General features: G+C 39.9%; 1 protein-coding gene across 2 annotated transcripts; it reads left to right on the top strand.

Annotated features, from left to right (window-relative positions):
• Nucleotides 1–9,747: 9,747 nt before the first annotated feature.
• SIKE1 (suppressor of IKBKE 1) lies at nucleotides 9,748–17,666 on the top strand. 2 transcript variants are annotated; one of them, XM_025377395.1, is made up of 5 exons: nucleotides 9,748–9,999; nucleotides 10,221–10,326; nucleotides 11,151–11,293; nucleotides 13,985–14,098; nucleotides 16,055–17,666. In XM_025377395.1, the coding sequence occupies exons 1-5, from the start codon at nucleotides 9,829–9,831 to the stop codon at nucleotides 16,154–16,156; spliced, it is 636 nt and encodes a 211-aa protein (XP_025233180.1). In that variant the 5' UTR covers nucleotides 9,748–9,828; the 3' UTR covers nucleotides 16,157–17,666. The 2 variants fall into 2 exon arrangements, with proteins under 2 accessions (XP_025233180.1, XP_025233184.1); XM_025377399.1 differs by having other exon boundaries at nucleotides 9,751–9,987; nucleotides 16,055–16,933.
• The last annotated feature ends 10,136 nt before the right edge of the window (nucleotides 17,667–27,802 follow it).

Genomic DNA, 27,802 nt, shown 5'->3' with positions numbered 1-27,802 from the left:
CTGAAAAATACAGCACAAGAACTTCGTGAAGCATACACAAGTATCAATAGTTGAATCAATCAAGCAGAAGAAAGGATATCAGAGATTTAAGATCAACTACTGAAATAAGGCTTGAAGACAAGATTAGAAAAAAAAAAAATGAAAAGGAACGAACAGCTGGGCATGGTGGCTCACGCCTGTAATCCCAGCACTTTTGGAGGCCAAGGCAGGCGGATCACCTGAGGTCGGGAATTTGAGACCAGCCTGACCAACATGGAGAAACCTTGTCTCTACTGAAAATACAAAAATTAGCTGGGTGTGGTGGCACAAGCCTGTAATCCCAGCTACTCAGGAGGCTGAGGCAGGAGAATCACTTAAACCCAGGAGGCGGAGGTTGCGGTGAGCCGAGATCATGCTATAGCACTCCAGCTTGGGCAACAAGAGTGAAACTCCATCCAAAAAAAAAGAAAGAAAAGGAACAAAAAAAGCCTCCAAGAAATATGGGACTAGGTGAAAACACCAAACCTACGATTGATTGGGGTACCTGAAAGTGATGGGGAGAATAAAGCCAAGTTGCAAAACACACTTCAGGATATTATCCAGGAGAACCTCTCCAACCTAGCAAGACAGGTCAACATGCTGATTCAGGAAATACAGAGAACATCACTGAGATACTCCTTGAGAAGAGCAACCCAAAGACACATAATCATCAGATTCTCCAAGGTTGAAATGAAGGAAAAAATGTTAAGAGCAGCCAGAAAGAAAGGTCAGGTTACCTACAAAGGGAAGCCAATCAGACTAATAGCAGATCTCTCTGCAGAAACCCGACAAGCCAGAAGAGAGTGAAGGCCAGTATTCAACATTCTTTTTTTTTTTTTTTTTTGAGACAGTCTCGCTCTGTTGCCCAGGCTGGAGTGCAGTGGCCGGATCTCAGCTCACTGCAAGCTCCGCCTCCCGGGTTCCCGCCATTCTCCCGCCTCAGCCTCCCGAGTAGCTGGGACTACAGGCGCCCGCCACCTCGCCCAGCTAATTTTTTTGTTTTTTTTTTTTAGTAGAGACGGGGTTTCACCGTGTTAGCCAGGATGGTCTCGATCTCCTGACCTCGTGATCTGCCCGTCTCGGCCTCCCAAAGTGCTNGAGGCTGGAGTGCAGTGGCCGGATCTCAGCTCACTGCAAGCTCCGCCTCCCGGGTTCCCGCCATTCTCCCGCCTCAGCCTCCCGAGTAGCTGGGACTACAGGCGCCCGCCACCTCGCCCAGCTAATTTTTTTGTTTTTTTTTTTTAGTAGAGACGGGGTTTCACCGTGTTAGCCAGGATGGTCTCGATCTCCTGACCTCGTGATCTGCCCGTCTCGGCCTCCCAAAGTGCTGGGATTACAGGCTTGAGCCACTGCGCCCGGCCAATATTCAACATTCTTAAAGAAAATAATTTTCAACCCAGAATTTCATATGCAGCCAAACTAAGCTTCATAAGTGAACGAGAAATAAAATCCTTTACAGACAAGCAAATGCTGAGGGATTTTGCCACCATCAGGCCTGCCTTACAAGAGCTCCTGAAGGAAGCACTAAATATGGAAAGGAAAAACTGGTACCAGCCACTGCAAAAACATACCAAAACATAAAGACCAACAACACTGTGAAGAAACTACATCAACTAATGTGCAAAATAACCAGCTAGCATCATGATTACAGGATCAAATTCACACATAAAAACATTAACCTTTAATGTAAATGGGCTAAATGCCCCAATTAAAAGACACAGACTGGCAAATTGGATAAAGAGTCAGGACCTATCTGTGCTATATTCAGAAGACCCATCCCACTGGCAAAGACACACATAGGCTCAAAATAAAGGGACGGAGGAATATTTACCAAGCAAATGGAAAGCAAAAAACAAAAACAAAACAAAACAAAAAAAGCGGGGGTTGCAATCCTAGTCTCTGATAAAACAGACTTTAAACCAACAAAGATCAAAAAGACAAAGAAGGGCATTAAATGATGGTAAAGGGATCAACGCAACAAGAGCTAACTATCCTAAATATATATGCACCCAATACAAGAACACCCAGATTCATAAAAACAAGTTCCTAAAGACCTACAAAAATACTTAGACTCCCACACAATAATAGTGGGAGATTTTAACATCGCACTGTCAGTATTAGATAGATCAATGACACAGAAAATTAACAAATATATTCAGGACTTGAACTCAGCTCTAAACCAAGTGGACCTAATAGACATCTACAGAACTCTCCACCTATCCCAAAGCAACAGAATATACATTCTTCTCAGCACCACGTAGCACTTATTCTAAAATCGACCACATAATTGGGAGTAAAACACTCCTCAGCAAATGCAAAAGAATGGAAATCGTAACAAACAGACTCTCAGACCACAGTGCAATCAAACTAGAATTCAGGATTAAGAAACTCACTCAAAACTGCATAACTACATGGAAATTGAACAACCTGCTCCTGAATGACTACTGGGTAAATAATGAAATTAAGGCAGAAATAAGTTCTTTGAAACCAAGGAGAATAAAGAGACAACAAAGCAGAATCTCTGGGACATAGCTAAAGCAGTGTTAAGAGGGAAATTTATAGCACTAAATGCCCATGTCAAAAAGCAGAAAAGATCTAAAATTGACACCCTAACATCACAATTAAAAGAACTAGAGAAGCAAAAGCAAACAAATTCAAAAACTAGAAAAAGACAAGAAATAACTAAGATCAGAGCAAAAAAGGAGATACACACACACACACACACACACACCCCCCAACCTTCAAAAAGTCAATGAATCCAAGAGCAGGTTTTTCGAAAAGATTAACAAAATAGATAGATGGCTGGCAAGACTAATAAAGAAGAAAAGAGAGAAGAATCAAATAGATGCAATAAAAAATGATAAAGGGGATATCACCACTGATCCCACAAAAATACCAACTACCAGGCTGTGCATGATGGCTTACGACTGTAATCCCAGCACTTTGGGAGGACAAGGTGGATGGATCACAAGGTCAGGAGTTCGAGACCAGCCTGGCCAAGATGGTGAAACCCCATCTCTACTAAAAATACAAAAATTAGCCGGGCGTGGTGGTGCACGCCTGTAGTCCCAGCTACTTGGGAGGCTAAGGCAGGAGAATTGCTTGAACCCGGGAGGCGGAGGTTGCAGTGAGCTGAGATCATGCCATTGCACTCCAGCCTGGGTGACAAGAGCAAAATTCCATCTTAAAAAAATACATACAAACTACCATCGGAGAATACTATAAACACCTCTACACGCATAAACTAGAAAATCTAGAAGAAATAGATAAATTGCTGGACACATACAACCTCCCAAGACTAAACCAGGAAGAAGTCAAATCCCTACATAGACCAATAACAAGTTCTGAAATTGAGGCAGTAATTAATAGCCTACCAACCAAAAAAGTCGAGGACCAAATGGATTCACAGCCGAATTATACCAGAGGTACAAAGAGGAGCAGGTACCATTTCTTCTGAAACTGTTCCAAACAATAGAAAAAGAAGGACTCATCCCTAACTCATTTTATGAGGCCGGCATCATCCTGATACCAAAACCTGGCAGAGACACAACACAAAAAAAGAAAATTTCAGGCCAATATTCCTGATGAACATCGATGTGATAATCCTCAATAAAATACTGGCAAACTGAATCCAGCAGCACATCAAAAAGCTTATCCACCACGACCAAGTCAGCTTCATGCCTGGGATGCAAGGCTGGTACAACATACCCAAATCAATAAACATAATCCATCTCATAAACAGAACCATGTAAAAACCACATGATTATCTCAATAGATGCAGAAAACACCTTTGATGAAATTCAACATCCCTTCATGCTAAAAATTCTCAATAAACTAGGTATTGATGGAACGTATCTCAAAATAATAAGAGCTATTTATGACAAACCCATACCCAATATCACACTGAATGGGCAAATGCTGGAAGCATCCCCTTGAAAACCGACACAAGACAAGGATGCCCTCTCTCACCACTCCTATTCAACATAGTACTGGAAGTTTTGGCCAGGGCAATCAGGCAAAAGAAAGAATAAAGGGTATTCAAATAGGAAGACAGGAAGTCAAATTGTCTCTGTCTGCAAAAGACATGATTGTATATCTAGAAAACCCTCTCATCTAAGCTCAAAAACTCCTTAAGCTTATAAGCAACTTCAGCAAAGTCTCAGGATGCAAAATTAATGTGCAAAAATCATAAGCATTCCTATACACCAAAAATAGACAAGCAGAGACCCAAATCATGAGTGAACTCCCATTCACAATTGCTACAAAGAGAATAAAATACCTAGGAATACAACTTACAAGGGATGTGAAGGACCTCTTCAAGGAGAACTATAAACCAATGCTCAAGGAAATAAGGGAGGACACAAACAAATGGAAAAAAAAATTCCATGCTTATGGATAGGAAGAATCAGTATCATGAAAATGGCCATACTCTCCAAAGTAATTTATAGATTCAATGCTATTCCCATCAAGCTACCATTGACTTTCTTCACAGAACTAGAAAAAACTACTTTAGATTTCATATGGAACCAAAAACGAGCCCATATAGCCAAGACAATCCTAAGCAAAAGAACAAAGCTGGAGGCATCACGCTACCTGACCTCAAACTATACTACAAGGCTACAGTAACCAAAACAGCATGGTACCGATACCAACACAGATATATAGACAAATGGAACAGAACAGAGGCCTCAGAAATAACACCACACAACTACAACCATCTGATCTTTGGCAAACCTGACAAAAACAAGCAACGGGGAAAGGATTCCCTATTTAATAAATGGTGTTGGGAAAACTGGCTAACCATATGCAGAAAACAGAAACTGGGCCCCTTCCTCCTGCCTTAAACAAAAATTAACTCAAGATAGGTTAAAGACTGAAACATAACACCCAAAACCATAAAAACCCTAGAAGAAAACCTAGGCAATATCATTCAGGACATAGGCATGGGCGATGACTTCATGACTAAAACACCAAAAGCAATTTCAACCAAAGTCAAAATTGGCAAATGGGATCTAATTAAATTAAAGAGCTTCTGCTCAGCAAAAGACACTATCAGAGTGAACAGGCAACCTACAGAATAGGAGAAAATTTTTGCAATATATCCAGCTGACAAAGGGCTAATCTCCAGAATCTAAAAGGAACTTAAACAAATTTACAAGAAAAAAAGAAAAAAAAAAAAAAACATCAAAAAGTGGGCAAAGGATATGAACAGACACTTCTCAAAAGAAGACATTTATACCTGGTGCAGTGGCTCACGCCTGTAATCCCAGCACTTTGGGAGGCTGAGGTGGGCAGATCATGAGGTCAGGAGATCGAGACCATCCTGGCTAACACCGTGAAACCCGGTCTCTACTAAAAATACAAAAAAAAAAAAAAAAAAAAATTAGCCGGGCATGGTGGTGGGCGCCTGTAGTCCCAGCTACTCTGGAGGCTGAGGGAGGAGAATGGTGTGAACCCAGGAGGCAGAGCTTGCAGTGAGCCGAGATCTCACCACTGCTCTCCAACCTGGGGGACAGTGCGAGACTCCATCTCAAAAAAAGAAAAAAAAGAAAAAGAAAAGAAAAGAAAAGAAGACATTTATGGGGCCAACAAACATTAAAAAAAAAAAAAAAAAGCCTCATCACCACTGGTCATTAGAAAAATGCAAATCAAAACCACAATGAGATACCATCTCATGCCAGTTAGAATGGCAATCATTAAAAAGTCAGGAAACAACAGATGCTGGCGAGGATGTGAAGAAATAGGAACGCTTTTACACTGTTGGTGGGAGTGTAAATTAGTTCAGCCATTGTGTAAGACAGTGTGGTGATTCCTCAAGGATCTAGAACCAGAAATTGCATTTGACCCAGCAATCCCATTACTGGGTATATACCCAAAGGATTATAAATCATTCTACTATAAAGACACATGCACATGTATGTTTATTGCAGCACTATTCACAATAGCAAATATTTGGAACCAACCCACATGCCCATCAGTGACAGACTGGATAAAGAAAATGTGGCACATATACACTATGGAATACTATGAAGCCATAAAAAAGAATGACTTCACCTGGACAAAGTGGCTCATGCCTATGATCCCCAGGACTTTGGGAGGCTGAGGCAGGCAGATCACCTGAGATTGGGAGTTTGAGACCAGTCCGACCAACATGGAGAAACCCTGTCTCTATTAAAAATACAAATGCCTGTAATCCTAACTACTTGGGAGGCTGAGGCAGGAGAATCGCTTGAACCTAGGAGGCAGAGGTTGCAGTGAGCTGAGATTGCACTGTTGTACTCCAGCCTGGGCAACAAGAGTGAAACTCTTGTCTCCAAAAAAAAAAGAAGAATGAGTTCATGTCCTTTGCAGGGACATGGATGAAGCTAGAAACCATCATCCTCAGCAAACTAACACAAGAACAGAACACCAAACACCAAATGTTCTCACTCATAAGTGGGAGTTGAACAATAAGAATGCATGGACACAGGGAGGGGAACATCTCACACTGGGGCCTGTCGGCAGGTGGTGGGCAGGGGGAGGGACAGTATTAGGACAAATACCTAATGCATGTGGGGCTTAAAACCTAGATGATGGGTTCATAGGTGCAGTAAACCACCATGGCACATGTATACCTATGTAACAAACCTACATGTTCTGCACATGTATCCCAGAATTTAAAGTAAAATAAAAGTAAAAATAATGAATGATTCCCTCGGTTTAAATAAGGTTTTCCTAAGGTATTGGTTTACTCTTAATGAAATTAAAGGAAATTTTGCTTTTTAATTCTATCACCTATTTCTTTTCAAAACTTCTCAGATTCATATCTTAGACATTCAACTTTTGTTGTGCCTGCTATTTTCAGCTTTTTCCTCCCTTTGAAAAGGACTCTTCAACTTTTTCCATCAGCTCCTCTAATTTTTTCCTCTGATTCCAACTGTTGGGGCCTGATGCTGAAATGTTTTATCTTAGAATTCTATAAAAGCATTGTTTTCCTCCAATATAACTTGATTCTGTACTCTTGGCTTTTCTTGATAAGTGTGATTTTCATTGTAATCAGAAAACTTCTGACACAATTGCTCAGAGTGGTGTATTCCCTTGCTGTACTCATAATCGTGAATACGCTCTTCTTGTGTCTGATTAAATTCAAGCACTTTTTTCAAGTCTGACTTTCAGGTTATCTACATGGTCTTCCCATAAGGAGAAGCAGTCACACAGCAGAAGGGGTTTTTTGCCTGTGTAGTAACTTGCTTAAGAAACAAGATTTTTATGTTTTATCAAGATAATTCCCATGCTCTCTTTAACTGGTTTTTAATTGCCTAGAAAAACTGAGATTTAAAAGGGTTCAGGTTTTTATGTGCAGGTAACCTTCTGAATTGCCTTTAAAGTCTTTAATTATCAGTTTGGTTAAATGAGTAACCATTTAACCAAATTTATTTATAAAAATAAATACATTATTTTTACAATGAATATTATCCTGTTTTGATCAAATGTTTTGAGACTTTTGAAATCTTTGACAGATGTCCTCAAAATCAAAATCATAAATTAAGTCTCTGACTTATTGCTGGGGTTTATCAAAGCTATAAAAGTTACTCACTGCAAGGCTGTAAAATCTTTTTACAGCTTTCAGTCAGGTCATAGACTCCAGTATCACACCTCCAGCTCCTTGAAAAGGTCCTTATCAGGTGATATTAACTAATCCTTGTGCTTTCAAGTTACAGGGCTTTACACATATCTCATCCAAAGAAGGCACCGACTCCTGCCAGTATCTGACACTAAACTGCAGTTAACCAAAGCCTCATCTTTAGACTCAGGCAAAGGCGACAAAGTAAACTGCTTTCATGAGACACAGGGACAGTCTTGTGTTCAAAAATATTAAGATTCACTTAATAATTTTGCCTCTATCTGAACTAATGTAATGTATTCTGTGCCTTGATAGTAAATAATTTAAATGTTTAGCTCACTATGAACTTTCTTTCCTGTTACTCTCAAAACTAGGCAGGGTTTATGACCTTTGTGTTTGAAATGTTGTTAATTCTTTCTGTTTTGTTTTACCTACAATAGTTGAAACTCTTCAATCCCCTCAGGCCTAGAGACTATAACATAATGTTGTAAGGGCCAGTATTGAGGGCTAAAATCAGTTCAGACCCTACAAATCAAGGATGACACACAGATGCCAAAACAGCTAAACAAAATGCTTGCATTTCATATAGCTAATTGCAGCAAGCCAAGATTACAGCAGCTCAATGCACAGAATTTATAGATAAGTCACTTTTGTAACCTTGCCTTTTGGTTTTTGGTTTTTGGCTCTTAACATTGCTTAAGAGGAGTTTTAAGGTTAATGAGTGCCTGCCCACCTCCTTCCCCATCTGGCCTAGAATGTTTAATTGGCTGTAACTCTTTTGACTCTAAGTCGGTTGGCCGCAGGAGTGACATGATGGACTCAGGGCAGGTAGCACACCACCCTGGCATTGATATGGGACAAAATTAAAGTTTGGACACTGATACTGTCTCTGGGATACGTTGACAAAAAAAAAAAAAAAGCGGAATGCTGTTTTGAAGGCATGAGTGTAGCCATTCCCCATCTGCGAGCGTTTGATTAGTAAAACTGCTTTCCTTTCACCATCAGTCACTTCTCATGATTTTGGCCTCTAGGCAACAAACAGCCAGACGTGAGCCAGTTGTAATAGCAGCATTATTTACAATAGCAAAAGGCGGAAGCAACCAACTGTCCAGCAGATGAATGGATAAACAAAACGTGGCATATACATATTATTCAGCCTTAAAAAGGAAGAACATTCTAACATATGCTACTGTGTGGATGAAACTCGTGGACATTACGCTAAGTGAAACAAGGCAGTTATATGAATATAAATGCTGTATGATTTCACTCACGTCAGGTACCCAGAATAGTCAGATTTGTAGAGACAGAAAGTAGAATGGTGGTTGCCAGGGGCTGGGGATAAGGAAGAATGAGGAGTTATTGTTTAAAGAGTGCAGAACTTCAGTACTGCAAGACGAAGGAGTTCTAGAAATGGATGCTGATGGTGGCTATATAACCATATGAATATACTACTGAACTGTACACTTAAAAATGGCTGAGATATTAAATTTTATGTGCATTTTGCCACAATTTTTTAAAAATTAAATGAAAGTAGGCCAGGCGCAGTGGTTCACACCAACACTTTGGGAGGCCGAGGCAGGCAGATCACTTGAGGTCAGGAGTTCAAAACCAGCCTGGCCAACATGTGAAACCCCGTTTCTACTAAAAATAGAAAAATTAGCTGGCATGGTGGTGCATGCCTGTAATCCCAGCTACTCGGGAGGCTGAGGCAGGAGAATCGCTTGAACCCGGGAGCCACAGGTTGCAGTGAGCCAAGATCGCGCCACTGCACTGCAGTATGGGCGACAAGAGCAAGATACCAAGATACCGTCTCAAAAACGAAAAAAAAATAAATAAAAATTAAATGAAAATAAAAAGAAAATAACTGTGACTGAATAACAATCCACATCAATGAAAACCAGTGGGGAAAGGAGACCTTCCTTCTGCCCAGCTCATCATGGCCTGACCACCAGGCTGTGGCAACTGGAAACCAAGAGCGTGGTAAGGGCAGGTCTGGGGCTCCGCGTCAGGCAGGACTGCAAGGAAGCCACAGGTAAAAGCGGGTGAACCCGCAAAATACGCTGCCACTGCGCAGGCGCCTCTTGTGTCTGCCAAGACACCTTTTAAACGTGCCCGGAAGTGACGCCAGTAATGCTGAGACAGACTCCCAGAAGACCTGAGCGAGTCGCGTAGCTGAGCCCGGCAGGGGCTGGGGTTGTGCTGCTGCTATGAGCTGCACCATCGAGAAGATCCTGACAGACGCCAAGACGCTTCTGGAGAGGCTGCGGGAGCACGATGCGGCCGCCGAGTCGCTGGTGGATCAGTCGGCAGCGCTGCACCGGCGGGTAGCCGCTATGCGGGAGGCGGGGACAGCGCTTCCGGACCAGGTCAGGCAGAGGGTAGGAGTCCAGTGCTCTCGGATTCTGGGCACTGAAGGGTGGAGAGCGAGGTAAAGTGGGAACTCGACCTGAAATTTATTCCCGGTCTCAGAGGGCGGCGGTGAGGCCTTTTTCCTGGGTCGGAGCTGAGAATCCTGCCCTAGAGCCCTGACTTCTGCCACTTGAGTTGCATCTGCCGCTGTTCTCTTTAAGGCATGCTTAGACTGTCTCTATTTGTCCAGTATCAAGAGGATGCATCCGATATGAAGGACATGTCCAAATACAAACCTCACATTCTGCTGTCTCAAGAGAACACACAGATTAGAGACTTGCAACAGGAAAACAGAGGTTAGTCAGGCCTTTTCATATCTGGTAATAGTTTAAAGTTACTGCAAAATTGCCCTAAACATTCACAAGGGTGTGCATCTATTTCCAGGTCAGTACTTTTAGTAGGAGAGTCCTCCTGTGCTGGCTCAGTAACAGTAAAGTTTGTTAGATTACCCATTTCAAGGTCATCTGACTGATTTTGTAGCAGCTTACCAAAGAGGGGCTATGTAGAGTTAGAATTATTGCATGGTTTATTTTTAAGCATCCCCAGATGTGTAACAAAAGAGTTCATATCCTCATGGACTTAAAATTTAATGTTTAAATATTAATATAAACACTGAAGGTAAGATTTAAGGTTTTGTTTATGTTCTTGTTTGTGCAAGGTGAAGCAGCAGAATTTTACTCTAAGGGTATATATTCTTAGGCTTGATTAGTACATTATTAATGACTGTAGTATTAATAGTTGTTTACCAGAGGGGTTTCATATATATCATTCTACTGTATTCTCATATCTTCATTTTTATCTATCACAGTGCTGTTAAAAAATAGGCTCAGAGAAGCTAAATGATTTACTTGTGAGTATTAACCAAGCAAGTTACAGAACTGAACTCAAATCCATGTCTTCTGATGACATATCTGTTGTTGTTACTGCAAGATTTTGCTTCTCTGCCTAGAAAGTTACCTTTAACATAGACTTTAACTGCTCAGTTTTGTGGACTGAAACATTGATTTACAACCTTGGATTCGTATTATCTCTATAGTATTGCAAAATTCTAACTGTTAAGACTTTGGATTTGGGAACTGTCTCTCAGACATCACTGCCAAGTTATTTTATTTTTTGACAGAGCTGTGGATTTCCTTGGAGGAACACCAGGATGCTTTGGAGCTCATCATGAGCAAGTACCGGAAACAGATGTTACAGTTAATGGTTGCTAAAAAAGCTGTGGATGCTGAACCAGTCCTGAAAGCTCACCAGTCTCACTCTGCAGTAAGAAACTTCGAATAAATTTGAAATGAACCAAATTCTTGAGATTGTTTTAGATTGTGTGCTTGTTTTTTTGCTTTTTGAGATAGGGTCTGGCTGTGTCGACCAGGCTGCGGTGTAATGGCACGATCTCAGCTCACTGCAACCTCTGCCTTCTGGGGTCAAGCCATCCTCTCACCTCTGCCTCCTGAGCAGCTGGGACTACAGGTGTACACCACCATGCCCTGTTAATTTTTGTGGGGTTTTTTATTATTATTATTATTTTTTTTTTTTTGTAGAGATGAGGTTTCGCCATGTTGCCCAGGCTGGTCTCAAACTCCTGGGCTCAAGCGATCAACCCACGTTAGCCTTCCAAAGTGCTGGGATTATAGGCATGAGCCACTGTGCCTGGCCATGTGTGCTTGTTTTTGAAGAAAAGTAAGCTTGTTTTCCTTTCATGTTTATCACATTTGTTGTTTATTTTGCCATGGCTTTGTAAAGATATGAATAGAAAGATATAAAGATGTAAAGATATGAATAGTGGTTGCTCAGGTCCTTTTATTTGAATGGGACTAACGTTCCCCCTCCCTCACCAAGATCTCTTTTGAAAATGTTCATTAATTCTTAGCCCTCACACCAAACGTAATGTCAGTTAGTGCTGAAGGTGCCCAGTAAATACTTGGTTGGTTATTATACATTTCACTTAAGCTCCTTGGTTGTGAGGCACTTGAATTCACATTTTATTCCTAACATAGTACCTGACATATAGCAAGCAGTCAATAAACCTTTTATAAACTGAACCACATAGCATCATACTATGTTGTTAGGGGATAGAAGTATGGTTTTTAAAAAAAACAAACATGGCATAGTTTCTATGCTTTGATTGCTTATTATCTAATTTGGGAGACTCGGTAATTGTTCTTATGTTTGTAGGTGCTTCATGGTTGTCATTGTACATTCGTGTGTACTGTGTCATTTAATTCTAGATGTATAAGTTGGAGCCTACTACTTCTGTGAGATGTAGTGAAATATAAGCTTCATCTTAAATTCCATTGAATGCATTTTACTGACTTAAAAGTTTTAGGAAACAGATATTTTAAATATTTGAATGGCTTTCAAATGGAAGAGAAAAATAGATTTTATTTATTCTCATATGGAGGAAAAAACCTGAACTTTGAAAGAGACAGTTTACTCAGATAGATAAACTTTCTAAGTGATATGTCCAAAGATAGAATAAGGCACCTTGGAATGTAGTAAGCTTCCTGCCAGTGAAAGTATTCAAATTTAAGTTAAACAGCCACTTAGAGGTAGTATCCAACATCCAATGGGTAGTTAAACTACAACTGATTTTTTTTTCCGTTTCAAATATTTTTATTGGAGGGTGGACCTATTGGGTGATTGATGCACTGGACATAGATAATTTTCAGAAATGAAAATAACATTGCTTGCATCAGATCAGATTTCACCCACAGAAATGACTAAGGCCTTATCAGAGTTGGCATTGGATGAAAACTTAATCCTTTATGGAAAGGGAATCATCTGGCCTTCTATTTCTGAAATAGACTAAAGATTACTCATTTATTCTCTGCAATTACAGCCATCAGATCCTTTGAAATCTTGGAAGGCGTGAGATGATAACATGACTGTAACACAAATCCATATCGAAGAGCCCAGTATTTAAAAATTCCCCATGTTCACATACTGAAGGGTTACTTATGAGCTGATGCATATCACTGATAACCATAGGATTATCAACTTGATGTCTGGGCAAAGAGTGAAAACAGAAAATGCATTCTACTCTTCACTTCTTGGTTTTAAATATAAGAAACATTATATATTTGTTTAAAAACTGTATCCCTTAGTAATGGTATCAATAGAACATATACAACTGGAATGAGGATCCCCTTAAGGAGGCCTTCTTTTTTTTATTTAAGTTCTAGGGTACATGTGCAAAACGTGCAGGTTTGTTACATATGTATACATGTGCCATGATGGTGTGCTGCACCCATTAATTCGTCATTTACATTAGATATTCCTCCTAATGCTATCCCTCCCCACTCTCCCCACCCTACGACAGGCCCTGGTGTGTGATGTTCCCCACCCTGTGTCCAAGTGTTCTCATTGTTCATTTCCCACCTATGAGTGAGAATATGTGGTGTTTGGTTTTCTGTCCTTGCGATAGTTTTCTCAGAATGATGGTTTCCAGCTTCATCCATGTCCCTACAAAGGACATGAACTCATCCTTTTTTATGGCTGCATAGTATTCCATGGTGTATATATGCCACATTTTCTTAATCTAGTCTATCATTGATGGATATTTGGGTTGGTTCCAAGTCTTTGCTATTGTGAATAGTGCCGCAATAAACATACGTGTGCATGTGTCTTTATAGTAGCATGATTTATAATCCTTTGGGTATATATCCAGTAGTGGGATGGCTGGGTGAAATGGTATTTCTAGTTGTGGATCCTTGAGGAATTGCCACACTGTCTTGCACAATTGATTTTTTGGGAAAAAAAAAAAATTATCTGTGAATACCACAAGATCACTTTACTATGGCTTTATGTCTAAGGACTAAAATTATAGTGAAACTCCATTGTAACTTCTGTATCATAGATTAAATGAACTTTTAAAAATCATAATGCACACACTTTTATGTTCTTTATATAGAGAGAACAGGTGACTTTTCCACCTTTGTTTCCTTAATATCTTCACAGGAAATTGAGAGTCAGATTGACAGAATCTGCGAAATGGGAGAAGTGATGAGGAAAGCAGTTCAGGTGGATGATGACCAGTTTTGTAAGATTCAGGAAAAATTAGCCCAATTAGAGGTAAGATTGTAGCTATTTTAGGTTCACAGTATTTCAGAGTTTTCGGAGTCTGGAAGATATGCCATCACTATCCCATCACTGTAATATATTAATGTTTTCTGTGTGCTCATGATTTAAAATTAAAACTCCTCCTTCATACTCTTTGATATCCTTTTGAAGAAAGGAAATATAGTAAACAGCAATCAGTGGAAATACCAACTATGTATTGGCAATAACTTGAGATATTATAATGGGAAGGTAGAGGGAGTAGAGGGGAGAAGTTATATGTGAGATAAAATCCTTCATCTGCCATAATAAGTGAAGTAGATAATGTCTAAAATTGATGATCAGGAAATAGCAGTATAAGCATATTATTTAGAATTACAGAATTAAATACCAAAAGAAATAGATAAAAGTGTTAAAAGTGGTTGCATTTGGGTTACAAAGCCAAAGAACTGCTTGTATAAGCCTTGTAGTCTTGATTTCTTAAAAGCTATGTTTAGGTCACATTTTGATTAAAATAGGAATATGTTACAAAAAAGGGTTTGGGGCATTAGTGTGCTCATAAAATTGTTAAGGATTTCAACTTTCGGAGGCTGAGGTGAGTGAATTGCTTGAGCCCAAGAGTTCAAGAGCAGCCTGGGCGATATGGCGGGGACCCTGTCTTTACAAAAAACATACAGAAAATTAGCCGGGTGTGGTGGTGTGCACCTATAATCCCAGGTACTCAGGGGCTGAGGTGGGAGGATCACCTGAACCCAGGAAGTCAAGACTGCAGTGAGCCATGATCATGCATGCCACTGTACTCCAACCTGAGTGACAGAATGAGATCCTGTCTGAAAAATTTAAAAAAAAAAAAAAAGCGAGGCATTTCAGTAAATCGTTTGTGTGCTGCTTATTACAAGGTACTGTCCTGGGGCCTTTGAGAAATACCAGAGAGAAAAACACAGGTACCTGCCCAGAGTCTAGTGGAAGGGATAATCCTAGTATCATATGATAGTAAATAGTATGTAAATGCTAGGAGACAGATACAAATACTGAAGATTCATCGACCACAGGCTCTAATCTCTTAGTTACTCTAGCTGGGACTTCCGCACATCTTGGTGAAGCTAAAAATGCTTTGGTTTACCAGAATTTTCTGCAGAGAATAAGGATGAAGAGCGGAAGCTACTCTCTCTAGAAATCAAAGGTAGTGACAGGTCCCAAGGAGGAATTAGGAGCTAGTGAAATGATAGCATGACCTTCTATTTATCCTCGATTTACCTCACTTATGGAAACAGCCCTAAGGAAATGTGGGACAAATTCTACCTTAATACTTCAAGTAGAAAAAACATGACCACTAGATTCAGACCCCAGTAATACCACATCCAAGTTGTCTGAATTTGGACAACTTTTAGGAATTTTGTGAGCCAGAGCATCCTCATGAAATATATGGATGTAGGCAATGATACCTACCCTACAGATTATTGTGAGATAGCATATACAGGGCACCCAAGTAGTACCCAGCTACATGCTCAATAAGTAATTTCTTTCCCCCTTTCCTTCCATTTCTCTGGAACTATAAGATATCCAGGAGAGGAGACTAATCAGAGTGAAACGATTATTAGGAATTTTTTAAATAAAAGAAATAATAGTAAAACTGTCGGAACCATGAAGAATAAAACATAGTGAATTCCTCAAATGGAGAGGGACCCTGTTTTTTGTTTCTCCTTTGTAATTGTAACACTTGGTATATAGAAATTACTCAGTAAATTACTACTACAAAAGAGTATCATTGCCTACATCCTACATGTAAATGTTTGTTAAATGAATAAATAAGTAGTATTTAAGGAAATTCTCAACTAGTGGATTTTTTGTTTCCTTAAAATTTTTTAAATTAAAAATAATGTTTTCTGCTCCTGGCTCAAAATAATGTGTTGTTGTAATGCAGCTTGACAGTAAATATACCAGAAATAAACATGCCTTTTTTTTTTCCAGCTTGAAAATAAGGAACTTCGAGAATTATTGTCCATTAGCAGTGAGTCTCTTCAAGCCAGAAAGGAAAACTCAATGGACACTGCTTCCCAAGCCATCAAATAACTGAACTCTGAATGATGGCTGGAGATTGTCTATCAAGGAAGGAAGTTACTATCTTCCCATTCAAGTACTGTCCATTAAGTGTCTTGCCTCAGATTTGATTTAATCTTAATTAAAGGTATCAGGTGGCAATTTAGAATTCCAGTCAATAATGGCTGTCCACGGTTCTCAGATGTGTTAATATGAATACATGCTGAGTTTCACCATTCCTTTCTCAAAGAGACTACTTTTAATTTTCATTTCTGGGACTTTGATTTATATAAACTATGTTTTCAGTTCATTGTTATTTTTCACATCTTTGAAACTTTGAGCATTTTTTTATAAGCCAGCAATTTTATTGTATATAGCATTGTAAAATATACTTCTAGGAAATTTTAGGAAAGATTTAACTTTTTAAATCTATTTGGCATAAACCCTGATTTTTTTTTTTTTTCCATTTGACAAAATAATACAATTCCACAGAACTAGATCAGCAGATTCTCTAATTTGTAATGTCATTCACCTGTGAAGTTTTAAGTCTCTCTGGTGCTAAGAATTGGCACTTTATAGCCTGGTGCCTTTACTTTTAATTTGAGAGAACCTACTGCTAGTCCCAGGAAACGTACTTGGAAATAAGTCAGCTATTTTTTCCCCCAGTGATACTATAGTTGTCATATTGTTCAAAGTTCATACTGTTCAAAGCTGAGGAGCTTGTCCTGTGTATGCACATGCACACATGTGCACTTAGTTCAAATACTAAAAGTAGCTTTTATTAAATATAATCAGCCAAAAAAACACACACAAAAAATCAAAAAACCAAATATAAGTAGTCAGTTTTTCAATGTTATCGTATTAGTTCTATATTCTATTTTAATTTTTATACAATTTCCATTTTATAATCAAGAACCATCACTTACTTGGATTGGATGTCTTTCAGTCCTAGCACTAATAGGTAGTTGGCTTGCTTTTTTTTTTTTTTTTTTTTACATAGAAGCAGTTGTGTTTTTTGTTTTTTTTTTTTGTCTTTTTTCTTTTTTTTTTTAAGCTATATAAAAAGGTGAGGAAGCAGTTTTGTTACCTAATGAAAATTATTACACTCATAATGCTGTGTAGGCAACATTGAGATTCAAATGCCCAGTGGTCAACTGGGTTCACTCATCAACTCATTCCCATCTCAGTTTACTCACATTTCAAATTTATAAATTCTTCGTGTTATACTATTCTATTTAGATTTGCCCAGAATTAATTGAGATAATGCTAAACCTGTCAATAGTTTCCAGTAACATTAAGCACCATACTGCATGGGAGAGACACAGTATTAAAAAGAGTTGTTAGTGCTTTATGTGATATATTTCTTTTGTAATGCTATAAAGAACTACAGTTAAAACAAAATCTTTCAAAGATGTCCTAAAAGCATCTGATCCCAGTAATAACTAATGGATGTCATCTAGAGCAGTGGGTGTTAATGAATAGGTATATGTCATTTAAGAATTTTTCGGCCGGGCGCGGTGGCTCAAGCCTGTAATTCCAGCACTTTGGGAGGCCGAGACGGGCGGATCACGAGGTCAGGAGATCGAGACCATCCTGGCTAACACGGTGAAACCCCATCTCTACTAAAAAAATACAAAAATCTAGCTGGGCGAAGTGGCGAGCGCCTGTGGTCCCAGCTACTCGGGAGGCTGAGGCAGGAGAATGGCGTAAACCCGGGAGGCGGAGCTTGCAGTGAGCTGAGATCCGGCCACTGCACTCCAGCCTGGGCGACAGAGCCAGACTCAGTCTCAAAAAAAAAAAAAAAAAAAAAAAAAGAATTTTTCTAATTTCTGTTCGATATCCTGCATAGAATTTGACAAAAAAACACCTCCAAGTGTGAGCATTTTTTATTTCATTTCCCAAGAGTAAGTAAGGAAACTGTTAGCCCAGCCATCTGCCTTGAAGTATACCTTAAGTGACCCATAAATCCATTCAAGAGGCAGGTACTCTATGCCATTTGGCAGCTATGGCCAAACTTACCATGGCCAGATTTCAGCGAAAATGATGAAGTAATCAAATTAAGGTATAATATGGTGTCCCTTTATCTGCTTTATGTTCCTTTAGAGCTGTTTATAAAGTTCTTTATATCTCAAGTGTCATGATAAATCTATATATTAACTTTTCCCCCTGAGAAATTAAAAGCCTGAGGTACAAGTCTAAGAAGCTTTTAGTGCCCTACATAATATAAATTCTGGCTGGTGTTAATGCTATGAAGATAATGTGTAGTTAGAAAATTGAGTGGGGGAGGAATGCTCTTCATTTTAAGTGGATTTTAAAGTTTCTCTTTCAGTAGATGAAGAACTTGCCTGGTTTGCAAAAATCTTAGTTCAAAATTACATTTTCTAACAAAAACTGCATTTTGAGAAGATTAGCTGATTTTACTCAGTAATAAGTCAAATTAGGAAGTGCAGTGTTTTTTTACGTATATATATATATAGCAACCTTGTCAAGTGGTCCTCACAAGAGTCATACATACGCGGACCGGGCGCGGTGGCTCAAGCCTGTAATCCCAGCACTTTGGGAGGCCGAGGCGGGTGGATCACGAGGTCAGGAGATCGAGACCATCCTGGCTAACACGGTGAAACCCCGTCTCTACTAAAAATACAAAAAACTAGCCGGGCGTGGTGGCGGGCGCCTGTAGTCTCAGCTACTTGGGAGGCTGAGGCGGGAGAATGGCGTGAACCCGGGAGGCGGAGCTTGCAGTGAGCCGAGATCGCGCCACTGCACTCCAGCCTGGGAGCACAGCGAGACTCCGTCTCAAAAAAAAAAAAAAAAAAAAGAGTCATACATACTTTGTAATTAGCACAGTATATTCAGCAGTGTATAACTCTACAAATAGTACCTTATATTAGTGTAGTATTATATCCATATCTTATATATGATTCTTATATTAATACCTTATGCATAATTTGATTCAAACATTAAAGGTCTATTTTAGTGTTCTTCAAAATGTGGTTCCCTGACCCACTGAAATAGAAATTTGGTGATGGAGTTCAAGAATTTATATTCTAATCATCCCAAAGAATTCCTGAAGACACTAATTTAAAAATGTCTAGTCTAGGCCCCATTGTGTAATAGTTAGCACTCTAAAAGATTAAAAAGAAAATAGTCTATGTGCCAACCACTTCATTAATACTTATGATTTTAAAAATGAAAAAGTCTGGTACAGGAGACAAGTATATATATAATTATAATGCAGTGTGATAAATCCATTATGTAAGTATGTATAGGATACAGAAGAGGGACTTTAAACTTGAGAATTCAATAGAGATAATAAATGGGTAGGAGAGAAATAGAAAACTTTGGTGCCATAAAAGCAAAGTATGTATGGTATTGCCAATAATGGCTACCATCTATTGAGTGCTTTACTGTCTGTCAGGTACTATATTATATAATCTCCATTTTAACTGTACCTCATTTTGCAGATACTCAGGCACAAGGAGGTGGTTATTTGTCCAAACTGGAACCAAGATTCAAACCCAGACAGTCTTAAGCTCATTTTTAATCACTAACTAACTTGAGATGCCTAAATGCCAAATACTGCTGGGAGTTCAAGTGGTTCTTAATTAGCAAAATCTATTTTTATCAGTGCACAAGAAACACCACAGCTCATATATTAGAAAGTATTATGACTTCAATAAATGGAGTCTTAACTAATGAGATATTATTATTTTCTAGAATGGCGTGGCTGAGAGTATGTGTGCATTCAACTGAAAGGAATAATGTATAATCAGTGACTCATACTATATACAGGAAAAGGTGCAGTTCTGTCTTTCAGATCTGCCTCCTTACCATATTGGCTTTCATCCCTCATGCTGTTTTCTTGTGTTTGCTAGAAAGTTGTTGACTAGCCAAGTGTCATGCCCATGTTGAAGGCAAGGAAGAAAAAATGGAAATGGCCTGTGCCAGCTATATATATTCCCCTTTTATGAGGGAAAGCAAAGCTTTCCCAGAAATTCCAAATGGATTCCCCCTTGACTTACTTGCCTGACCAGTTAAATGGCCACTGGTACCTGCAAAGAAAGCAGGGTACATAGCTGTCCCAAATAAAATCAGTATTAGCAAGAAGAAAGAATATTGAGAAAGCAACTAACAGTGTCTGTGACTGTTACATGTCTGTGACTGTTAACATTGTCAAGTCCTTTCCCCTTGAATATAGTTTTGGAAGAATTAGCTGAAGAAGTATGTTGATATTGAATGGCCAAGAGAATGGGCTGTAGCAGACATCTGTCATTTCTCTTTTGGCTGCCCAATATCCTAAATCCTGTGTTTAGGGAATCCCTCACCTAATAAGGCAGAGCATTCCTCCCTCCTAAAGAATTTGAAAGTACCAGGTAAATGTTTTATCAGCCTCCTTTGCAGCTAAGGAAGAAACATCTGCCTTCAACTTTAAAGTTAGTGATACAAAGAAGCAGGGAACCATGCAGATTCCTTTGAAGATGGTGACTAACAACACTACTGCATTCATCTCCACAGAGGAGCAGCAAAAGTGGTTTAATGATAACCTCTAATTCTATTTTTTTTTTTGGGGGGGGGGACAGTCTTGCTCTGTTACCCAGGCTGGAGTGCAGTAGCACTATCTCAGGTCACTGCAACCTCCACCTCCTGGGTTCAAGCAATTCTCCTGCCTCAGCCTCCCAAGTGGCTGGGATTACAAGTGCCCACCACCATGCACAGCTAATTTTTGTATTTTTAGTAGAGATGGGGTTTCTCCATGTTGGTCAGGCTGGTCTCGAACTTCTGACCTCAGGTGATCCGCCCGCCTTGGCCTCCCAAAGTGCTGGGATTACAGGCGTGAGCCACCACGCCTGGCCTGTAACCTCTAATTCTTGTTTGTTGGCTGTCCTAGAGAACCTGAGAATTACTTTTAATAAAATCATTTTTTTTGTTGTTATTAAAACTAACCTGAATTGCCTAAAACCAAGAACTCTGCTTGATAAAATCAGCATAGTTTTAGGAACAGCCATGCAGATATAAATTTTATCAACATTTTATACATAATTTTGGACTTATATTTAAATGTAATATTTGATGCTTATAAAAGGGTAAATGTGGAATGCAAATAAATTATCAAGCATAATAACTCATCACCTAACTTAAGAATGATAACATTATGAGTGCTTGTATTTTATCTATTTGAGCTCTTTTCCTATCTTTGCCCACCCCCCTGCTCGCTTTTTAATAGTTTTATTCACATGTAGAAAGACCTAAAATACATATGTATCCCTAAAGTGACTTATTTTTTAGTTTTCTTTTTTTTTTTTTGAACTTCAAAAGAATTGTATCATACTCTTATGTAGTCTAAGAATTTTTTTTTTTCACTCAACATGTCTCTAGAATTTATACATTTTATTGTTTTATAGCTGTCATTTTCATTGATATATATTTCTTTGTTGGATTATACAACATATTGTTAAGGAATACATACATATATAATAAATTATGCATTTTTAAAAAATCTTTGCTAACATTTTACTTCCTAATTTTTAATTCCCCTTTCCTCTGCCTCATTTATATTAAACACATTTAACTATAAGAGATCATATTTCACATTCTGCAGTTATTTCACTGATATATCTCATGGCAACTTTCAGAGTGAATTAAGGGGTATTATCTGCTAATACAGGAAAAAGCAGATAATGCTTTTTGTTTTGTCACTCCTGTAATGCTAAAAAGGAGGCAGAACCTTCAGAGTTTAAATTAGGTACAACCTCACTCAGTGTCATCTAGCCTCGTAGAAATATGTGTGGAACTAATTGATGAATTTTTATATGTTACTGATTGTTACATTCATTTCTATTTCTTATTTTAACATCTTTGATATTGGGATATGTCTCACACAGGTACAGGTTCCGATGTGGTTGACTGTAAGCATATACAAAATTGGTTTGCACTCATGGGGGACGACTAGACAAAGGCAATCTGAATATCTCAATCAAACTCAGGACCATTTGAAAAAATAACATGGGTTTTGGCCATTTTCTGTACTTTCCATTGACACCTTTTTATCAAGAGTGTGCCACTATACAAATTTGGAGTATGGCTGGCTGTCTTAGTTTTCTACTGCTATATAACCAATTACCACAAATAACAGTTTAAAGCAACATCCACATATTATATCACATTTCTGTAGGTCTGAAGTCCATGCAGGGCTCAAATGGGTTCTTCTCTCTTGCACTCACAAGGCTAAAATCAAGGTGTCAGCTGAAGCCAGCATCCCATATGAGGCTCCAGTCTCTCTCCCATGTTCTCATAATTATTGACAAAATCTATTTGAGTACAGCTATACAACTCAGACTGTCTTCAAGGCCAACAGGAAATCATCTCTGACTTCTTGTCTCCCACCTCTAGACTCCCTTTTTTTTTTTTTTTTTTTTTTTTGAGACGGAGTTTTACTCCTGTTGCCCAGGCTGGAGTGCAATGGCATGATCTTGGCTCACTGCAACCTCTGCCTCCCGGGTTCAAGCGATTCTCCTGCCTCAGCCTCCTGAGTAGCTGGGATTACAGGCATGTGCCACCACGCCCGGCAAATAGACTCCCTTTTAAGAATACATCTAAGTCAGGTCCAACCAGAATATCTCCCTCTTGATTAAACCAACTGATTAGAGATCTTAATTATATCTGCAGTAGTCCCTTTGCCATAAAAGAGATATAAGTGATATAGCTTCTCATATCCACGTTTCACCTATGCTTAAGATGGGATGATACAAGACATGTACAGTGCCATTGGCAATCTTGGTGGCCAGCTTGGAATTCTGCCTACCCCAGTGGCTTTTAGCAGCTTGGAATAAAATCCTGGAAACCATGAAGCACTCTTTGAGGAAATACTACATTATCAGTGTTCTTGGTGGGCTCAAAATAATTCTATATGGGAAAACCTGGACATCTGTGAACCAAAAAGATTCAGCAAGATCCACCAATGGATGGTGGGCTAAAATTTAAGCAAAAACAGGATATTTATATATGTTTGTGTTAGTTCCTAGAGTTGCCATTACAAATGAACTCAAACTGGATGGCTTAAAACAAATTTATTCTCTCATAGTCCTGGAGGCTAGAAGTCTCAGGGAGAATGTGTTCCATGCCCCTCTCCTAGCTTCTGGGGTTGCTGGCAATTCCTGTTCCCTGATTTCTAGATATATCACTTCAATCTCTTGTCTTCATATGGCATTCTCCCTGCATGTCTCTAGTCAGTGTATAAAACTCCCTCTTCTGAGGACACTACTCATTGGATTGAGGCCCACTCTAATCCAGTATAACTTTATCTTAATTTGATTACATCCACAAAGGCCCTATTTATAAATAAGGTCACATTCTAAGGTTCTGGGTGGGAATGAATTTAGGGGGGACGCTATTCAATTCAGTACATTACCAAAGCATTGCCCTGCCCCCAAATATTTACTAATTACAAAGCAAAGAGTAGTGATTTTACAATGGAGAATCCTGGCAAACCAACTGATTAAGGTAAACATCATTAATAATACACTTCAACGGCTGGGCGAGGTAGCTCACACCTGTAATCCCGGCACTTTGGGAGGCCAAGGTGGCTGGATCACCTGATGTCAGGAGTTCGAGACCAGCCTGGTCAACATGGTGAAACCCCGTCTCTACTAAAAATGCAAAAATTACCCGGGCATGGTGGTGAGCATCTATAATCCCAGGTACTCAGGAGGCTGAGGTGGGAGAATTGCTTGAACCCAGGAGGTGGAGGCTGCAGTGAGTCGAGATCATGCCACTGTACTCCAGCAACAAGCAAGACCTCACCTCAAATAATAATAGTAATAATACACTTCAACATTATATACCCCGATATTGATGCAATGAGAGGCACATAACCTCTGTAGTCTTCAAAAGAGGGACATTTGTAAAATAGCTGACTGATATTGTTTCAAAATTGTGTGTGTGTGTGTGTGTGTGTATATATATATATATATATTTTTTTTTTTTCAGTGTCTCACTCTGTTGCCCAGGCTGGGGTGCAGTGGCACTATCTCCGCTCACTGCAACCTCTACCTCCTGAGTTCAAGTGATTCTCAAGTGTCAGCCTCCAGAGTAGCTGGGATTGCAGGTGCCTGCCACCACGCCCAGCTAATTTTTATATTTTTAGTAGAGACAGGGTTTCACCATGTTGGCCAGGCTGGTCTCAAACTCCTGACCTCAAGTGATCCGCCTGCCTCGGCCTCCCAAAGTGCTGGGATTACAGCCATGAACCGGCATGCCTACACTGTTTCAGTGTTAAAGCTGTAAAAGACAAAGACTAAAGAACTGTCATAGAAGGGAGACAAAGGACACATAAAAACTAAATGCAGTGTGAGATCCTAGATTCGATCCTGGAGGAGAAAATGGACATTGGAGGAATAACTGGTGCAGCCCAAATTAATTTTGTATTTCAAGTCATATTATCATGTCAAAGTTGATTTCCTAGTTTTGAAAATTACTCTATAGTTATGTAAGGTTAAAATAGGAGAAGCAGGTACAGGGTTTATGGCAACTTTCTGTACAATTTTCTACCTCTTCTGTAAGTGTAAAAATCTTTAAAAAAAAAAAAAAAAAAATCATCTCCCTGATTTCTTTCTTTTTTTTTTTTTTGAGACCGAGTCTTGCTCTGTCGCCCGGACTAGAGTGCAGTGGCCAGATCTCAGCTCACTGCAAGCTCCGCCTCCCGGGTTTACGCCATTCTCCGGCCTCAGCCTCCGGAGTAGCTGGGACTACAGGCGCCCGCCACCTCACCCGGCTAGTTTTTTGTATTTTTAGCAGAGATGGGGTTTCACCGTGTTAGCCAGGATGGTCTCGATCTCCTGACCTCGTGATCCGCCCATCTCGGCCTCCCAAAGTGCTGGGATTACAGGCTTGAGCCACCGTGCCCGGCCATCCCCCTGATTTCTAATGAGGCTGGGTATAATTTCAAGTATTTGCCTATACGGGTTTTTAAAAGCATACGGACCTTCAAGTCTTATCCCCATTTTCCTTTTCTTTCCTTTCGGCTTTTTCTTATTAATGTATTATATATTCATGATACCAATACATTTTTTATATATTGCAAATATATATTCTAGTCTGTTGACTTTTTTATGTTGACTCATGAGTGGAATTTTTAAAATATGGTCAAATGTATTACTGAAAAGAGATTCAGAAGAGTTAGACTTTGTGAAGAATACCTTAACAAATTTATTTTGCTTTTTTTTTTTTTACTTCATATACACACAAAAGGGAGATATAATTTAAATCTGTGTCTAGGGTGGGCACGGGTGGCTCATTCCTGTAATCCCAGCACTTTGGAAGGCTGAGGCAGAAGGACTACTTGAGCCCAAGAGTTCAAGACCAGCCTGGGCATGGCAAAACCCCGTTTCTACAAAAAAATACAAAAATTAGCCAGGCATGGTGGTGCACGCCTGTAGTCCCAGCTACCCAGGTGGCTGAGGCAGGAGGATTGCTCGAGCCTAGGAGGTGGAGGCTGTAGTGAGCTGAGATCATGCCACTGCAATCCAGTCTGGACAACAGAGTGAGACCCTGTCTCAAAAAAAAAAAAAAAAAAAAAAAACCTAGTAAGTTTAAAATAGTCCTTTCAATAAATATAAAAATTCTAAGTAGTGGAAGTTTTATTTCATAATTGTATTAGTCTGGTCTCATGCTGCTATAAGGACATACCCGAGACTGGGTAATTTATAAAGAAAAGAGATTTAATTGACTTTCAGTTCCGCAAGGCTGGGGAGGCCTCAGGAAACTTACAATCATTGCAGAAGGGGAAGCAAACACATCCTTCTTCACATAGTGGCAAGAAGGAGAATGAGTGCTAAGAAAAAGGGGAAAAGCCCCTTATAAAACCATCAGATAGGCTGGGAGCAGTGGCTCATGCCTGTAATCTCAGCATTTTGGGAGGCCAAGGCAGGTGGATCACTTGAGGGCAGGAGTTCGAAACCAGCCTGATCAACATGGTGAAATCTCATCTCTAGTAAAAAAAAAAAAATTCAAAATTAGCTGGGCGGGGTGGTGCACACCTGTAATCCCAGCTATGTGGGAGGCTGAGGCAGAATTGCTTGAACCCAGAAGGTGGAAGTTGCAGTGAGCTGAGATCGTGCCATTGCACTCCAGCCTGGGCAACAAGAGCGGAACTCTGTCTCAAAAAAAATAAATAAATACAAATAAAACCATCAGATATTGTGAGAACTCACTCACTATCATGAGAACAGTGGCACAGGGGTAACCGCCCCCATGATTGAATTACCTACCATTGGGTTCCTCCCACGACATGTGGAGATTATGGGACTACAATTCAAGATGAGATTTGGGTGAGGACACAGCCAAACCACATCATTCCACCTATGGCCCCTCCTGAATCTCATATCCTCATGTATCAAAACAAGATCATGCCTTTCCAACAGTCCTCCAAAGTCTTAGCTCATTCCAGCATTAACCCAAAAGTCCAAGTCCAAAGTCTCATCTGAGACAAGGCAAGACCCTTCCACTTATGAGCCTGTAAAATCAAAAGCAAGTTAGTTACTTCCTAGATACAATGGGGGTACAGGCATTGGGTAAATATACCCTTTCCAAATGGAAGAAATTGGCCAAAACAAAGGAGCAATAGTCCCCATGCAAGCCCAAAATCCATTACAGCAGTCATCAAACCTTAAAGTTCCAAAATGATTTCCTTTGTCTGACTTGATGTCTCACTTCCAGGTCACACTGATGCAAGAGGTGGGCTCCCACAACCTTGGGCAGCTCCACCCCTGTGGTTTTACAGGGTACAGCCCCACTCTCAGCTGCTTTCACAGCTGGTTTTAACTGTCTGCAGCTTATCCAGGCATATGGTGCAAGCTGTCAGTGAATCTACCATTCTGGGGTCTGGAGGACAACGGCCCTCTTCTCACAGCTCCACTAGGCAGTGTCCCAGTGGGGACTCTGTGGGGGCCCCATATTTCCCTTCTGCACTGCCCTAGGAGAGATTCTCCATGAGGGCTCCACCCCTACAGCCAACTAATGCCTGGACATCAAGGCATTTCCATACATCCTCTGAAATCTAGGCGGAGGTCCCCAAACCTCAATCCTTGACTTCTGCACACTCACAGGCCCAACATCACGTGTTAGCTGCCAAGGCTTGGGGCTTGCACCCTCTGAAATAACAGCCTGAGCTGTACCTTGGCCCCTTTTAGCCACAGAGGGAGTTGAAGTAGCTGAGACTAAGGACACCATGTCCCAGGGTGAACATATCCCAAGGCTGCACAGAGCAGGAGGGGCCTGGGCCAGGCTCAGGAAATGGTTTTTCCTTCCTTGGCCTCCAGGCCTGTGATGGGAGGGGCTGCCATGAAGGTCTCTGACATGCCCTGGAGACATTTTCCCCACTATCCGAATGATTAGCATTTGTCTCCTTATTACTTATGCAAGTTTCTATAGCCAGCTTGAATTCCTCCCCAGAAAATGGGCTTTTCTTTTCTACTGCATCATCAGGCTGCAAATTTTCTAAACTTTTATGCTCTGCTTCCCTTTTAAATATAAGTTCCAAATCCAAACCATGTCTTTGTGAATGCATAAAACTAAATGCTTTTAAGAGCACCCAAGCCACCTCTTCAATGCTTTGCCACTTAGAAACCTCTTCCATTAAATACCCTAAATCATCTCTCTTAAGTTCAAAGTTCCACAGATCTC

The sequence above is a fragment of the Theropithecus gelada genome, chromosome 1 (assembly GCF_003255815.1).
Source record: "Theropithecus gelada isolate Dixy chromosome 1, Tgel_1.0, whole genome shotgun sequence".
Classification (NCBI taxonomy): Eukaryota; Metazoa; Chordata; class Mammalia; order Primates; family Cercopithecidae; genus Theropithecus; species Theropithecus gelada.
Note: the sequence above shows the minus strand (reverse complement) of the source record. Positions and strands in the feature narration are given on the sequence as shown.